General features: G+C 39.4%; 1 protein-coding gene across 5 annotated transcripts in view; it reads right to left on the bottom strand.

The window, feature by feature from the left end:
- TBCE (tubulin folding cofactor E) overlaps positions 1 to 12652 on the bottom strand; it is a 59011-nt gene that overhangs the window by 28089 nt on the left and 18270 nt on the right. For 4 of the 5 annotated variants that reach the window (XM_090044461.1, XM_090044489.1, XM_090044470.1 and 1 more), the window contains 3 exons: positions 5542 to 5734; positions 2483 to 2567; positions 1615 to 1714 (listed from right to left, as the gene is read on the bottom strand). In XM_090044461.1, the coding sequence (XP_089900587.1) occupies positions 1615 to 1714; positions 2483 to 2567; positions 5542 to 5734 (378 nt within the window). The remainder of the gene's footprint in view (positions 1 to 1614; positions 1715 to 2482; positions 2568 to 5541; positions 5735 to 12652) is intronic. The other variant, XM_090044498.1, reaches the window with a different exon arrangement.

The raw sequence follows: 12652 nt of genomic DNA, 5'->3' as shown, positions 1-12652 counted from the left end.
CTTGCAAAATTACATCTACAGAGAGCTAGTTATGACAAAACCTCAGGACCACATTCTGGCCATGTCTACATGAAAGGTTATGATGCCTGACAGTAACACCCTAAAGGGCACAACACAGTTTTGAGCTGACAACCAGATAATTCCAGAAGCAGTCAATATAGGGCGAAATGGGCAGATTAATTAGTTTAGGGACAGATTATTTCACCCCATTATTCACCAGAGTTAAATACCCTACCTCAAATGGACACAGCTACCCTACTTCCAGTTTACGAGGCACAAAGCAGCACACTGTTGGGCACTGCAAGTCTACAATGTAGAATGACCCTGGATGAATTTGCCCCCTTTATATCCTCTTCTAAATCCACTGGGGTAGGGGAACCCTCCACACATTTGGGAACATCTATGCTAATCTGTGAATTTCTTCCCCATCTCCTGGCAATACTACTCCATTTAAAGATACCTTTTTCCCTTGGGGGCAGGAGGAGTGAAAGAGTGGGGGGAATTATTTGTAGAGCAGGAACTCACTGACACAAATATTATCAGAGAGATTTTTCCTGTTACTCACTGTGGTCCAACATTCTAGCCAGCATTGGTTCAGGGCAGGCGGGCTGGGCCCCAGAGTATATTTCAGTTTGGTACTAAACAGACATTCTTAATAAAATGTATTTCTTTAGATAAAAATCAGACGCCTGAAAAACCAACAAAGAAACAAACAAAAAACCCTGGGGAGATAAAAATCCCAAGGTAAAAACCATTCAGCATAAGCAAAAAAATCCCAGAAAACCAACCTTAGTCTAAAGCTTTCCTACAAGAGAAGAATCTTTAAAATTTATCTCAATGAAAACACAAGAAAAAACAGATTTGAAAAACACCAGATAATTAATAGTTAGCTCAAGTTCACAACAACCAAGTGAGCCCTCAGTACTTGAACAAGGCATGAAGATGTCACCCTGGAAGCAGCAAAGAAGCTTAACATTCTTTGTTATAAAATCCTACAGAGCACATCTTACTATGCCAACCTGAATTTTTAAAACTCTGGTTCGTAACCCAACACCCTTTTTAAATAGTATGTCCTCCTTTTTTATTTTTATAAACTTTCTTTAAAAGGATTCAACTTCCCTGTTGACATTTACAAGAACTTTTTAGACAGTCTACTTCCTTCAATCTGCTTGGAAATTCTGGAACTAGCTAGGTGAAAAGTACTGTCAAATATGTGAGGTAGACTAAAACAATAAAGGCATATTTGTACTTTTCAACTGTAGCAGCCTCGTGAAATAATAATAATTTTTCAACTAGAATCATGATTTAAGTTGTACAGTATTTTCTTCAAGCTTTGAAACAAACTGGAATTTAGGGCTACCCCCATATTTCTGGTTTTGGCAAAACGATGCACAAAACTTCCTTGGGGATCTAGTCCTTCCTCAGTATGCAATACTTCTGGAAGATATGGCAAGAAAAGAAAAAAATAAGAGCCAGTTTATAAGAAGTAGCCAGGCACTTAACTCCTATTATTTTTAAAAGGAAATTTAGATCCTTAAATCAAGCTTTTATTTAAGTATCAAGCCATATATCCCTAACAAAAGCAGCAGAAATAAAAAATATGTATCATTATACCTGAGATGCAGTATTTCCAGATTCTGTACCTGACTAGCGATATCTATCACTGCTTCCCACGATGACAACAGATTTTTTGATAAGTCTATACTCTTGATATCTGAGAATTTACATTAAGAAAATATATCAGAAATATCAGAGACTGGAGCTATAACTTTAGATAAAGATAAAGCAAGCTATATCTTTAGCTATAACTTAATTTTGTACCAAAATATAGTAGAATAAATCTTCGGGATAAGTAGCAACATTGGTCAGTTACTCTAAACTATATCTTGATCTATAGTGAAGAAATGGGTCATCAAGACTTAAAAAATAACTTCATTTTACAGAGCCCCAAAACAATTTATTTCCCAATTACTGAGTATATAATTTTGACGTCCTAAAACAGTATAATTTCTATTATGTATTTTAGTAACATATAACAACAGTACATAGCAGCTTGAATATCTTATTCATTACACACTCACAGCTGCTTGTGCCTACAAAGCTCTTCTCCAGCAATTACATTAGAGGTTATATGGCTTTGTCCTATACCAGATTATTTTTTTAAATTCCCATCATTTCTATCACAACTGCACCTTCTGAAGTCTTGAATCAATGACAATAGTTAACTAAATTAGCATAGTTCCCCACCCCCTCTTTTTACCCAGGAACCCTATTCCAAATACATTCTAGGATTTTAAATAGTAAAAAGAATGAAGATTGAATTACACCCCTATATACAATGCAAAGTAATTAAACTGATCTGCAAATAACCGCTTGATAAAATATAATTGCTTAATTACTACAAAGTAAGTATGGAATGCTAAAAACATGTTTTATGTTAGTAAGTGGTGGTACATAATACAGCACCTTTAGAAAAGGATACTAGGACATGTTCTGCTAATTTCCTCCTTCTGACCTGCGTGGCTCACCGCACATTCTCTCACTGAGATGTTTTCCAATTTGTGCAGCTGACTATATGAAAAAGTGTCAAATTATAAACAAAGAAAAAAAACGGCAGATGGATTAGAAGCACATTGATATTAAGCCTAAACAGGATACATTTTTAAAAATCTTTTTTGGGGTTGCTATTATGAAAACTATTTATAGCCAGATAGTTGTATAATCTTTAACTGATCACAGAAACACTCCTTTGTCCAGGGTAAAAAGCAGAAACACTGGAAAAACAATGCTGGACAAGCAGCAAAGAAAATGACTCCATCCATCTGGAATCGAATTCAAGTATGCAAAATGCAGTTACCCAGTTTGGAAACTGGTCAGCGCACCAGAATTAACATTACGGGTTTTGCAAAAAAATTAACTACAAGAACGTTAATCAATTGTTTTATGTCTGACAAAAATGGCATTTTCAATTGATCAATAATAACCGGTTGAATGTCAACTCAGAGAGGAAGAGTGCCATCTACTGAATCGTCACTACCAAGATGCTGCAAGTGCCCCACAGGGATAACAGTGTACAGGCAATTTATTCCTTATCATCAAAAACTAGTTCACCTCCTCCTCCTCCTCCTCCTCCTCTGCCCCCGCCCCATACACAGCAAGGAGTGACAGAAGCTACTTAGAACAGGTGAAGACAGCTCCTCTCCATTTGGTACTCTGGCTTTCTGCTTCTCCCTTTTTTATTTAGAGAGTATAGCATGGAGTACTAACATTTAAAAATATATACCCTGTACAATATTAATAAAATATGAATATCAATTTATGTATAATAATTGTTAATTTATTCTAATTCTCGCTCTTCCCTTATTCAAGCCCTCGAATGCCTGTCATCACCTCCTGTTGTGTGAAGTCAAATTTAAGTCTGGAGCAACTAGACACTGGGATCATGTCTTGCATATCTGTATGCTAACAGCAGTGCTATATTAGCATCTCCCAACCAAGCACAGTACTGCTGATTTTCTGAAATCCAAGATTAAATCTCAAGGTAACATGCTAATGTGAGCCAGAAACTTCAATAACTAATGGACATTCTTCATCTGATGGAAGATAGTTGACTTATGTTAATAAGTATTACATATACATGTGAAAGGAGCACTAAAAACAGGAAGAGTTGCAAACGTATATACCAAAAGTTCATAAAGGAACCTTATGGCCCCATTTTTAAAAAAAAATAAACCACTGCAGTACTAAATATAACATTTAGTCTTGTTAGCCTGCATAAATTACTGGTAAGGAATGCAAAATATACGCATGTGATAAAGATGCTACCAGCTAAAGAGCTTCATTATCCTTTACAGGTCAAGTGCCTTTCCTTTGCCCTTTGGATGAATTTTAAATGTTAAGCATATAAAATATATGACACTCTCATTGACCCAGAGGGACAGTCTTCCATCTTCAGCTCCCCCTGTGCAAAAATTAAGTTTATTTCCTACCTATGGGGACTTTTTACCATCTTGCACCATCTACACTTTTCCCAGAACCTGACGAAGGGACTTTGATTCTGAAAACATGCAGAAAAGGACATTTTTCTTGCCATTTTCCAATTGGTCTAATAAAAGGTATAATTTTGGAACAAAGAGTTATAGTTTTTTGAATATCTTTTTGTCTCAGACCAACATGGCTACCAATTACACCCCTGAAACAATATAAAATAACACTTTTAACTCCCCTCCTTAATATATAATATATAATAATATATTAAGTAATAGGTACTTAATATATCTAGGTAATCTTAATATAAAGATGATCTTAATATATTATCGTATAATGATTATCTTAATATAAAGAACTCTACCTATTACATTTATTGTTCATCACATTGTTTTGGCCATTTCATTCAATTGGAAACAGTTTTAGTGTCTTTCTCATTTCAGGGTCTTGCCCAATGTGGGCTCAACCCTACAGGCAAAAGATTAATCTCACGCCTAAAAAAAAAGTTTAATTGAAAACAGAAAATAAAAATAATTTACATATATATAATTTTGTAAAAAAAAAGTGACCCACAAATCTTGATATCAGGCCCACCTTATCCAATCCTTTGAATATTTAAAACAGAATTCAAAACTATTTTACCAAATATAGTGCTATATCAGTAATTTAGGGTAACATTACAAAGATGTGATATTTATCCTCGAAGAACAGTAGTAATAAACCTAGGTAAGTTATACATTAAGCTTAACCTGAGAGAAATCCAAACACATTAAGATATGGAAATGCACAAGGCAACCTTATTTGTTCTGGCAGATTAACTTCCCATACTTTAAATCTTGTGCATGAGCAATATATTTGAATTATATTTAGGATTAATAGCCTTTCCTTCCTTATTGTCCTTATTTCTCTTTTAGCAGAAACCTTAACTCTGTCCTGTAGTGATCATTCATATCATTGTAGGCCCAGATTGGATTAAATTTTCTTAAATATATTTTTCCTTCCATTCAGTCAATGGCATTACTAGGTCATAGTTAAAGTGGTCTGTCCATATGAAAACACTAGGAAATGGCTACCATTTGGAAACAGGACAATTCTTTGTGGAGTTCTCTGTAACAGAGCATTGTATCCTTCAGTTTCTGCTTAAAAACAAAGTTATCATTTAAGAATGAAAGAAAAATGGCCATTAATCCTAAAAATGATTCAAATGTAGTCAGTGTGCAATATTTTAGTGAGTTCTAACTATATAAGAAAGTTGAATCATTGTAATCTGTCACTGGGATTTATAGGAACTAAGAAGGCCTCACACTAGATGGTACAATTTAAGGACCCACTTTTAAGTTTACTTCCTAAAAAAGGCTGTGTATAAACTCTCAGAATAAAACAACCCCCCACAATGTTAATCCTTAAGTACTGTATTCTGGGTAAGATGCATTGTTCTCATCTATAAGAGGTTGACTCCCCAGTTAAAGGCAAAACTCAACTCAGCATTAATGCCTTCCTCCCAACAAACTTCAGAGTTACAAGTATAAATGTTTTCGATCCCAGCTATTACACTTGCCTTTGTTCCTCTAAAATTGAGTCAAAGCCAACAAGTTCCACAGTTTTCTTTCCAAGGACTAACACATTATCTTTCCCATATGCCACATCTTGTTCATCATTCAATCCATAGCGGTTCTTCACTGCAGTAAGAAAACCTACGCCAAAATTCACCTTGTCTGGACGGATAAAGGACCCCCCTGTAGGATGCCTGGAAGAGAAAGGGAGGAAACATAAAAACAATTGTCAGTTTATAATTATACTGGTCATTTCCTGTTCTGAAAGTTGAGCAATTTGTATTTTTATTTTAAATAAGAAAAAATATGGGATTATTCCTGATGTGGCAAATCAAGTTATTCAGGGTCACCACAGACATGTAAACAACAGAAGGGTACATAATATCAGAAGTGCTTCAGTACAGCACTGCATTACTGACAACACTTGAACTGCTACAATGAAATAGAGACCATGCAAGAATGAAGGCCTAGAATCACGAAGATACTTCAGGCAAGTCCATACCACTACCTTACCATGTCAGGTGGCTGCTGTACAGAAACCTTCTGCACTGGCTCTTGCACCAGAAGTATTACAGTGCTTTAGCAAGGAATAGCAAAATGGCAAACAATGCCCTTCCATAAAGCTAATTAGCCCCAGAACAGTACTCAATGAACATGGCTACACTATTTCTGGTTTGGGAAGCAGCATGTACATAACAGTGTGACATTTTTCAGCATGACAAATAAGAGATACAGACATGCCTGTAAGTACCCAAATCTACCATTTCAACACCACTATCCAGCTGCTACCTAATCCTGTAAACCCCTCAGGCAGCTAATGTATTTTCTTCAATACAACTGTGGGTTTTAAAAGGCAGAATGAAGAAACAAGTTTTTTTTCCAAAAGTTACGACTGCAGAGAGCACAGACAGAGCCTAATCTGACTCACTTGCTTAACTAAAAGCCTAGCTGAGACTGAATACTGGTGTCCTCGGTTGGACCTATACATTTTGAAAAGAGCTGAAGAGTTGTGAAACAGAAGAAATAATCCAGAACCTAGCAGACAGCAAAACTGCACTAAGAAAGGTTATAGGCAGACAAGGTTTTCTGGGTGAATCTGATATCCTTTATTAGACCAACTTAAACTGAAAGTTGAAACTAAGAAAGGTTAGTTTGATTAGCAAAATATCAAAACCATTAAAAAGGAAAGACAGTTGTTAACATCTCTGAAGTGAATCAACTTTCTCAGCTTCCTGAACAGTAATACCAGAGGGCACATTTTACAGTGGAACTGACTGATTAGCTCCCCAGTAAAGTATCACCATCTACATGTGCACCAGTATTAGGTCACAGTAAATCAATTAACTCTGCTATAAGATAGTATCGGCAGGGACAGTACTATCTTACAACAGACTACTTAACACCACTGAAATGCATGCGACAGGGGCTGGCTGGGGCACAAGGGTGCCAAAATGTGGGAAATGCCTGCCACCTAACCCCACACTTCAGCATCCCTGCGTCCCAGCCAGCCCCTTGGCTGCCTGATTCTGCCATCTGGAGCCTGGGGCCGATCCCTGTGCTCCCCCTGCCAGCTTGGGGCTGCTCCCCCCAGCTCAAACTGATGCAGTCCCAGGTGCATGAGTAAATGCAGTGCCTGGAAGCAGCTGACTCCAGAATGAACTGTGCCAGTTTTTCACATTGCCTTAATGGCATGTATAAATGCACCCAGAAGTGCTATACTGTGGAACACAGATCAAAGCAGGGTGTTTCTATTCTAAGCAGAAAATCAGTTTCCCCACTTAATAAATGGACCCCAATTTTGGAGTGGTTGATTTTGGGGGGGAAGACTGTGTACTATATGTGGAAAAATACAGCAAGTTCCCACCAGTGGGAGCACTGACACCACCCAGGAAGCTGTGGGGAGCTCTAGCCAAAGTCCCAGGGGCCTTTAAATTAGATTTTCAGGGGATAAGTCATGTGCTCCACTCCCCATCTCACCTGCATTGCCCAATTCTCACTTCAAAACAACACAGCATTGTCTTTGTCTATACCAGTTGTTCTCAAACCCTGGATAGACTTGAGGCTTCTCTTGGAAAGTGTCAGCTCTTAATTTTCACTCATTTTTTACTACAGGAAAATAATAAAGTAAGTCTTGTTACAGAAAAAAAATTAGAAAAAACACAGCCAGTCAGAACAGTTTTAACACTATGGATTCCTATATGAAATCACTGGGTTCATCACTTGAATCATGTTTGCACACCTAGCAGTGCTAACACTGCATGTCAGTCTATGGCACACAAACAGATTTCACAGCACCCTGGTTGAGAATCACTGGTCTATACAAAAAGCCTGAGTGATGCAAGAGATGTAAACTGTCCCCCTCAAGACATGAACTATACCCCCCACCCCCGGCCAACTCCAAAACAAAGTGTGTCATTAAATGTCAGTGTTTGTAATATTTTCACTATTGATAATTTCAGTGGAAACATCTGGCTCATGTACTTATCCCCAATCTGCTTACCCTAGACCTTTCTGTGTGCCAAAATCCCAACTAGCCTCTTTCTACCACTTCACATAACCTCCAGATTCTCTGAAAATCTCTATAATATGAATATTTTTAATCAAAAAATATGCAGGATGCTTAAATTTCAGAGTGGGGACAACATACAATAAATTCAGTATCAGAACAGTCACAGGGACAGCTACACAGATTATTAAATTCCATCCTGAATACATCAAAATCTGCAACAAAACCTCTAGAGTTTTCTTTATTTACCTGACGCTACAGCAGAACGTGCAGTCTGCAGCCACCAAAATTAGGGGTCTTGCTACAGAAATTAAATCCATCTGGTCAGACCTTGATACAGGAATGCCCCTCCACCCTTGTCCAAGCAAACCGCCACTGGGATCTGGGGACAGGAAGGGGAGTTAAACACCCCTTCCCTGCTTAAATTTACTACTGGCTGTGACTGTGGACTACAAATCCCAGAGGCACCTGGAAGCAGGAAGAGGAAGTGATGAGCAAACCTGCAGAGTCTGGCAGCAGTAATTCTGAACTGCAAATCCCAGAGACCTCAGGGACAGCAGGAAGAGGAAGTGAACTCACAGCCCATGCTGGCTACGTGCCAGAGAGCCGTGCTCTAGTTCCCCCTCCCCCCAGCTTCTGGCCTGAGCCATTGCAGGCATGTGGCTGCATTTCCTGAATCAAAAATAAATGCGTATCCAGTTGTTTTTCAGTTTAATCTCTGCAGTTTAGACTGAATCAATTCAGCTTTGGGCACAAAACAAAGGACCTAAATACCTTTAAACTTTTCTGGAGTATTATCTCCTATAAAACTATATATTTGTTCAGACAACATGATCCAACTGGAAGGATGGAAAGACAAACGGTGTGGGTGGAGAAAAACCACCACAGATAAGAGTATGAGGAAGATAACGAAGGGGCATAAAAGCCAGGAGCACTGCATAAGTTGAAAACATAGCACAACTGCATTATAATGAACCCTCATGGGACTGGGATAAAAGTTAATTTAAAGATGGTATTTGCTCTAATGTGGTTAAGTCAATTTGCTGCATCATTATAATGAAAACAGTGGTTCCTAGCTTTGGGATTTTTAAAAGCAGAGTTTTATTATAAACAGGAACATTACAATTGTTTTAACAGTGTGGTACTCTCAATCCAAAGAATGTAAGTTGGCTGCAAGAGTCAGAAGAAACAATAATAAGTAGGTATGGAGGCAGGCAGGACAGGGAGCAAAAGTAAGCAACAACAGCAAGGGAAATACAATACCATATTAGCTAAGAGGAAGCAGAAGAAGGCAAGTGGCAGGTGCATTATCACTGAAGGGATGGGAGGGAAGGAAGATACCTCACAGACAGGTGGAGAACACAGTGGGAACTAAATGAGCAGTTAGGAGACCAACTGAAGGTAGTCAGAGAATGAAAATCTTGTTTGGTGGGAAGGTACCTGGAAGGAAGTTATAAGACCTTGTTTTTATAATAGAATGTGAAGGTGAAGGGGTTAATTAGCCAATCAGAAAACAGCAAAAAAACCTTATATAGAATTGCACACAATATCTCTCAGTGAAACTGCACCAGGTATGCTAGCGACTGCACTGTGCATTCTGACATAATGATCTTGAGAAACTGTGGACCTACTGTGAGCAGAAGGAATAATTTAGGCACTAGGTGACCACATTTTAAGGTGCAAATTATAAATCTGTCCTACAGTAAATTTAGTGTTGGCAGCTGTTTCAGGTCAGTTTTATTCACAAATGTTCTAAGTAATTATCCAAGCACTGATGCACACTGTGAGATACCTACGTAAGAACACTACATTCTTGGGTTTTTTTAAACTACTTGCAATAGGTTTTAAGAAATACAAATGAATTGCAGTGCACAATGGTTATAATAGATGCAGCTAGGCACACTCTCAAATAACACATACAGTCCACTTTTTATATAGCCAGTTTAAATGTTAAATTTAATCTTTCAACAGTACTGTATATACAACCCCCCAAATATTTAAAACCACTTCACTATCTAAAACTGCTTTTCTACATCATACTTTCTTACTTAAGGCTCTGACAGTGTGCAAGCATCCCATGATGTTTTAGACCAGAGGTGTCAAAGATACAGCCTATGGGTCAGTTTCAACCCACAGAGTCCCCCAGTGCTGCCCCTGATTCTGAAGTGACCCACGCAGTGCATGCCAGACTGGCCTTATGTGCAGGACCTGGGATGCGTGCCACACGGAGGTCCTGCTTCAGGATTCACACTACACATAACACCTGCCCCCACCAGTCCAAGACTGTGCTGCACACAGCACCTGGTCTGGGATATGCACCACACACAGTGCTCCTCCCACCAATCCAGGATGTATACCACATATGGTGCTCACTCCAGCTAGTCCAGGCCCCTAACCAACTGGAGCATGTGCCACATGCAGCAAAGGTCATGGGCCAGCTGGAGTACACACCATGTGTAGTATGGGTCCCAGAACAGCAAGGGGAATGAGGGGAAGAGGGGGGAAGTGCATGTGGTTGGATCCCAGAGGATCAGACAAGCATGACAGCCTTGTTTTAGACTTTCCCATGTGAAAAAAGGAAGCCACCTTTGCTTATGCTACTATTGTCTCATCTCCCTTCTACCTTTCCTCACTGAGATTATTGAGCAATGTTTGCAATTGGTGCATCTCCAATTCTCTCTTACATGATCTCCAATATAGCTTACTTCCTGCTCACATCAAATCTGTAACGGTGGTCGATCACGTTCTTTAACCCTTGTCCTCCCCAGCTTCTGTAACTACTTCCACATTCTTATCTCTCTGTCACCTTATGATACAGGATACGGAGCTGGCTGGACCTGTGGTCTGACCCAAGATGGCATCTCTTTAATTGCTTTTTCAGTGCGTCTTCCTCATCCCCGCTCCCCACCCCCTGCACTCCCCAACCCACTATCCCTTATCTTTGGGTGACCCAATCTGCAAACACAAATTCAACTTTCATCTATGCAAATTGTTCAGGTTACCTCAACTCCAGGCCTGTCTTTTTCACCAAAATTAAAACCCTGGCCTAACATCTCAGGAACATCTAGCTATCAACTCAAACTTGCTCAGTACAATTAATCTGTAGCTATCAACCTCCACTCTCTCTGAGACAGTCCTCCTTATCGCTTTCTTCCTTACTGGAAATAATACCCCCTTCTTACTACTCAGGTCTTTAACTTGTTCTTCATCTTCAACTCACCAGTCTAGGTCTCATATCCAGGATACAGTTAAATCTTGCTGATTCTTTCTCCATAACCAAAAATACAACTTCTCCTAACCATCCACATAGTTAAAATTCTTACTCAGGCCCCCATCATCTCACATCCTGGTTATTATAGTAGCCTCTTCTCTGGCCTTCAGCAATGCAGCCTTGCCCCAGCCAATCAATTCAGAATGCGGGTACATTTTTTGCAGCCTGAACCCCACCCCTGTGGTGTACCTGACTGAGTCTGAGGCACCAGAATGAAGGCAGGAGGACTTGAATCTCCAACCACATGGAACAGGGCAGGGCAGAGGCACAGGCAGAACTGCTGTGGAACCTTTGTCACACTCAAGGCTAACTCTTCCCTGGCCTCTCAGCTACTACAAAAATGGTGAGTGAGACTCTCTCACTCCCTCGGTGACAGCTGCAGTGGCAGGGAAATGTTAACCTGGCTCTTGGCAATGACACCTGTTACATCCTCTGCAGATGGCACCCTGTCCTGCCTGCTCCATTTGCAGGGTCCAAAACTCAAGCCCCCTGCCTACAGTCTAGGGCCTCCCTTCATTAAGTGCCTAGGACTCCCATGCCAGACACAGCATCAGCCTGTGCCACTTGTGATATGCCTACCATTGTTTCCCCATTTTGCCCCTTGCACAGGGGAGATGTGCCATATAAACAACCAGAAACTTAATGTATCATTCTTCAAAGCTCCATCAAAATTCTGCCATGGGGGGGTGTAAAGAGACACAAGGATCATTCCACTGATGTACTAAGGCTGCGCCTTCCATGCAGACTAATGCTGTCATGCTGTTTCCCCATCCTCCCACATCTCTTTGTATAGTCTTGTGTTCAGACTGTCCCCTTCAAGACATTTGAGCAAGGGCTCATCTTTTGTTGCATTTGTATAGTTCTTAGTATACATATGGACTTGCTCTGTAATCAGAGCTGTAAGATGTTACGGTAATATAAGTAATTGTAAAACAAATTACTGCTATACTTTTTCAAAGCTGATTTATCTGAGAAACTCTTTGAAGTAACTGCAGTGATTAACAGAAATGCAAAGCAAAAGATCAGAGCACAGTAGAACCCAACTGACCCAAGATCAATTATACTTCCCCTCAGCTTTCCACTTTGAACTGTGTTGCTTAATGCATCTTGCATAAAGCCTTAGGCCCAGCCAGGTACATGATGGGGGTGCAGATACTCTTCCCAGTGCTTAGGAAGTCAAATGGTCACAGAAGAAAAATAGAGACAAAGACTGTATGACTGATTCCTACCATCAGAACAAAATATTTAGATGATCAGACAATTGCAGTAATTTTATTCTTTTCTTTTTAAAGGTATTCTTATTACATGATATTTAATAAAAGGAGCTTGGACAAA

This window comes from Crocodylus siamensis, chromosome 1 (genome assembly GCF_052110815.1).
Source record: "Crocodylus siamensis isolate JL-2025a chromosome 1, ASM5211081v1, whole genome shotgun sequence".
NCBI lineage: Eukaryota > Metazoa > Chordata > Crocodylia > Crocodylidae > Crocodylus > Crocodylus siamensis.
The sequence above is the reverse complement of the archived record's forward strand: the minus strand, read 5'-3'. Positions and strand labels throughout refer to the sequence as shown.